General features: G+C 57.6%; 1 protein-coding gene across 3 annotated transcripts in view; it reads left to right on the forward strand.

The window, feature by feature from the left end:
• The first annotated feature begins 300 nt into the window (after positions 1-300).
• Cyth4 (cytohesin 4) overlaps positions 301-4,826 on the forward strand; it is a 24,994-nt gene continuing 20,468 nt past the window's right edge. The window contains exon 1 of one of the 3 annotated variants that reach the window (XM_023719058.1): positions 301-493. In XM_023719058.1, the coding sequence (XP_023574826.1) occupies positions 475-493 (19 nt within the window). In that variant the 5' untranslated portion in view covers positions 301-474. The remainder of the gene's footprint in view (positions 494-4,826) is intronic. The other 2 variants (XM_004634587.2, XM_023719059.1) reach the window with 2 other exon arrangements.

Below are 4,826 nucleotides of genomic sequence, written 5' to 3' on the forward strand. Positions count from 1 at the left end.
CACTGAATTCATTTGTTTTTGTTCAAGTGGGAGTTCACAGAAGAAAGCTGGTGGAGTAGAATATGAGTGTCAGGTCTCCACAGTTTGGGGTGTCCTCTGGTCTATGCAGGGGGAGAGGTAAATGTACATGCTGCCTGGAAGACGCTGCGTCCTCCCTGACACCTTCGCCTGTGGTTGCACAAACCCTGAGCCTGTGCGTGTCTCTGCCTCTCTGTGTCCCCTCCCACACCCGAGATGCAAAGTCCCTGCTACTCAAACCTCTCAGCACTTTTAGGAAGTGTGGCAGCAGCGTCAGAAAACTGCGCAGCCCCCAGCACCAAGCCTTACTTCCTCCCCACACGGCAGGGCGGGCGGGCGGGCGGGGCAGGCAGGGAGGGCCTGTCACAGCGAGGTGACACATTTCTGCCCCACCAGCCCGAGCAGCAGCTGGGCCAGCAGACGAGGGAGCAGCCACCACTCCCCCAGTGCTTTGGAATGGACCTCTGCCACCCAGGTAAGCGTGGGCCGAGTCTCGGGGACACTGTGACTGCCTCAGGTCCTGGGAGGGATAGAGGGGAAACACAGGGTCCAGTGAGGACCCTGCTGAGCCCAGGTCGGATCCATCAGGGGCTGGGGCTTGCGCCATCCCTGCCCTCATAAGTGGATGACTAGTGCTGTGACAGCGGTGTCAGCAGGTGGCAAGCAGGACAAGAGCTGCACAGCAGGATGAGGCTGCAGGGAGCAGGTGCTCCAGGGAGCTGGAGCCCAGCCCTAAGGGACTGCGAGGTCACAAGTTCTAGGAAAGGCTATTCCAAGTAAGAGCACTGCTGAGGGCCTAGAGTAGGGCAGAGGCAGTGACTTGCTGTGACAAAGTTGAGGATGTTGGTGGCAATGGTGCCTGTCGGCATGGTACACAGCCCCAGCTCTGAAGCCCCTTTCTGGCCCTTGAGGGCTGATGGTGACCTCTAAGGAGCGGGGAGACTCCCTCAGGCCAGCAGAAGCCCAGGACCAACTGTGACCCGCAGGGATGAGGATGGTGTCTCTGGGGGAGAGGACACTGAGACTACAGAGCAGCTCTCTGGAAGGCAGAGAGGGGGCGAGAAAAGGGCTGTGCCCCAATTCCCAGAACATCCGCCTGTGGCTCCCAAAGCCAAGGGCGGTAGGAGCTGGCTAGCCTCCGGGTCCAGCAGAAGCACAAATTTCTTTAAACAAAGTTTAACATGGAGCAGCTGGACCACCCTGGTGTCCCCCAGGGGGAAGCCTGGACTCTGACCCGTGAGGTCAGACAGGTCTTTCTCAGGGAGGCAGAGGCAGGGCTCTCCCCAGCCCACCTCTCCTCTCCTGCTGCTGGATTTGAGGTCAGATGGCTTCCCACACCCACCCTATCCCCTGTGACTTAGTGACTGCCGCTTGGGGGACCAAGAGGGGTGAGAAGACACAACCCAGCGCAGGGCCCCACACCAGCACCCAGCAGGCGAGCGACACTGTGGCAAGTGCCCCACCACCACCTGCCTGCCGGTCATGGCTGTGACTTCGTTGGGATCCTAGCACCTTGAGATCACAGGGACTATGTCCCCATGTGGCAAGCAGGGAAACCGAGGCTCACAGAGGAGACCTGGAGGTGAAGGCTGGCTTGCTTGAGATCAAGTGACCGAGCAGGACAAGTACCAGAGACAAAAGGAGAGGACTCTGGGGTGGCCCAGGCAGTGAAGAGGACGCAGGCCCCACAGGACCACAGGGGGCTCTGCCTTGCTGTGCTGACCAGGGAGAGGGCCGCAGTGCAGGGTCTATAGGGAGACCCAGGGCCTTCAGTGTTGACTGTGCTTTCACTCATCCACTCCCTGATTCATTCATTCTTTCTTTCTTTCTTTCTATGAATAGCCTTCCAAGTAATGTGTAGAGCCTAGGAGATTGGAGCTCAGGAGAAAGAGGGATACAGATGCTGAGCCTGACCCCCAGGTTGGGGTGGGGAGGAAGCATCTCTCCCTCAGGGTGAGGAGATCTGGGGAGACTTCCTGGAGGAGGTGGGCCATCACCCCCAGTTGCCCGGGATGAAGTCTTGATTGGAGCTCCTTGGTGACATCATGCATCTTCATGCACAAGTGCGCCACAGCAGGGGCCTGGGTGCAGCTCTGTGCCAGCCTCTTCTTGCTGCGGGCCTCAGTTTTCCCCATCCTCGCTAAGCACAAGGTGGTAGCAAAGGTCCCCCCCAACGGGGTTGCCTCCCACCATTGTCATGGGCTTGTGACATCACTGAGGAGCAGGATGCTAGAAGGATGGTGTGAGGTCCCTAACCCAGTGGAGGTGCAGAGAACCCATAGCCCGCACAACTAAAAATAGAGGCCTCTCGCCTGGCTGGGGAGAGGAAGCCACACGGGCTGCGCCTGTGGGCTGCTGGGGACGGGGCAGGCAGGCAGCCCTTCCTGCCCAGGGGCCACACACTGAGGCTCGCAGGGGCCTCCTGCCTGGGGAGCTGGGACAGAGTCCCCTCGCCCCCCAGGAAAGGGGAAGTGGGTCCAGCTGTCCTGGATCTGGGCTGCAAGTGCAAAGATTTCTAAAAATATGTTGGGAAAGAGGAAGGACAAAGGGGAAGTGGGGAGCAGCCAGTGGGCTGCCCCGGTGGCAGGACCGGGCGCCAGTGGGCACCTGGGTGGCCTGAGCGCCGGTCAGCTATGGGGCGGGCAGGGGGTCAGCAGGCCTGTTGGCAGCGGGCAAGGCCAGTGCTATGTGAGAACAGGCGGTGTGGGCAGAATGGAGACTTGATTATTTTTGTTCATTATTATGAAAAGCTGCAAGTGAAACATCACCCTCCCCAGGCTAAGAACCCAAAGCAGCCCCTCGCTCCCTGAAACCTCAGGGTCCTGAGGTGGAGAGAAGTGCTTTAACAAGCTGTCAGGCAGAGGCTCAGAGGCCCTGCACCCCACATTTCCTGTGGGTTAGAACTGCCTAGTTGCTATCCCCAGAGGACAGAACCCTGGCTCTGGGGACAGAGTGCAGAGAAAAATGCCAGTCTCCCCTGGCTGTCCCCATGCAGTGCCACTTTGCAAGAAACCACTCTGTTGTGTAGATGGCCATCACTCTGCCTCAGTTTCCCCAGATCTACAATGCTGGCTTGGAGGGGAGCATGTCAGGAGATCCGACTACCAGCATCATTCCGTATCTCTGTTATTCTCAAATACGTGACTGCTCCCCAGCAGGAGCCCCAGGGTTAGCGCTGAACGGGCCTGGACAATTTGCATGGAGGTAGAAGGGATGATCAAAGTACAAGTGAATGTCTAGCTTTTCAAAAATGTATCATAATAAAACATCCTGGCATGAGTCTCCCCCAAAATGTCCCCCCCTCACTTTGAAGTTGCTTGTCCCATCACTCTTGTCACTTTCTAAAGCAGTTTCTGAAGTCCTCTTTCATAAGTGTACTTATAAGATGGCATCAAAAACAGTGGCTACCGCTGCCGAGCGCCATCCAGCAGAAGGGCAGCTCATGAAGGCGTGCGCTTGGTGTCCTCGTCCACTTTATTCACCAGACCTGGCACCGTGCAACTCCTGGCTCTTCATCAAAGTCAAAAGAGCCATGAAAAGTAAATGATTTGAGTCAATTTGGGGCATCAAGGCCACCACTACAGCTCAACTAACGACACTCACAAAAGAGGACTTCCAGAGTCTTCAGGAAGTGGTAAGGACGACAGGATAGGTGCTGAAGAGAAGGAAGACTCTGCAGGAGATTCCTGTCCATGTGTCTTTTAGCGTATCAATGTCTTTTTAAAATTTAAAGCCGCTGTATTTTCCCATCTCATATCTGGCTTCTCAAAGTGAACCTCCTTTTGGATCCAGGTTGGACCAGTATGAACCAGCCATGCCGCCTACCTCTGGCTGAATCAGCCCAGGCGTGTCACCTAAACTCTCTGAGCCTGGGTGCTCATGTGTGGGGTGAGATGAGCAGGACCTTGGCTACCCAGTTTAGGGGAGCCCCTGAGCTGAGGGACAGGAGGAGGCAGAGTGTCTAGAGCCCAAGAAAAGGCAGCTGCTCGGTCCTGTGCCCACCCTGCCCAGGGGCCTCACTGTTCACACCCATCCCAGAAGTGCACAGCGAAAGCAGGGGCTGTGCAAGCAGGAGGGAAATGGACAGAGCTCATGACGGGGGTGTGAACAGGGCGAAAGTCAGGGGGCGTCAGGCTGCTCCTGGGAGCTCAGAACAGGACAAGAGCAGCTGGAGTGGAACTGCAGAGGTCCAACTTGGGCACAGTGATCAGGGCAGTGGTGGCCAGTTACACAGGGGGGCACTCACAGGTGAAACTCAGAGAGGGCACTGAGCCTGAGAGCAGACAGGAGCCCCCCGGGGAAGAGGCGAGGTGGCCCCAGGACCCAGGCACTGGGAACACCATGAGCGAAGCGCAGCCGGGCACCCTGGAGCACGCCTGCAACCTGGGAGGCTGAGGCGGGGGAGTCATAAATTTGAGGATCACAACCTGAGCAATTTAGCAACTTAACAAGACTCTGTCTCAAAATAAACTTTAAAAAGAAAGAAACCTGAAGCCTGGGGCACCCTTGGCCCCTCCAGCAGGTGTGCCCTGCGCAGGGACAAGGGGGGCTCCGCCTGCCCCGTGGCCAGCCAAAGAGGGCTGCCTTCCCCGTGGGTGGGGCCAGTATTGCTGCCCCTGACAGGCCCCAGCCTCTACCTAGCACTGCTGGGTCGCTGTCCACCCAGAAGCCCCTGCCTTCGCCCCGTCGTGTCCCCCCTGAGAATCCATCTGGAGCCCCTAAGTGTCAGCAAACCAGGGTTCAAGTCACAGGTGTGCTTCCCAGCTGCGTGACTTGGGCCTCACCACTTTGCCTTCCCGAGTCTCTGC

This window comes from Octodon degus, unplaced genomic scaffold (assembly GCF_000260255.1).
Source record: "Octodon degus isolate 3935 unplaced genomic scaffold, OctDeg1.0 scaffold00064, whole genome shotgun sequence".
Taxonomy (NCBI): domain Eukaryota; kingdom Metazoa; phylum Chordata; class Mammalia; order Rodentia; family Octodontidae; genus Octodon; species Octodon degus.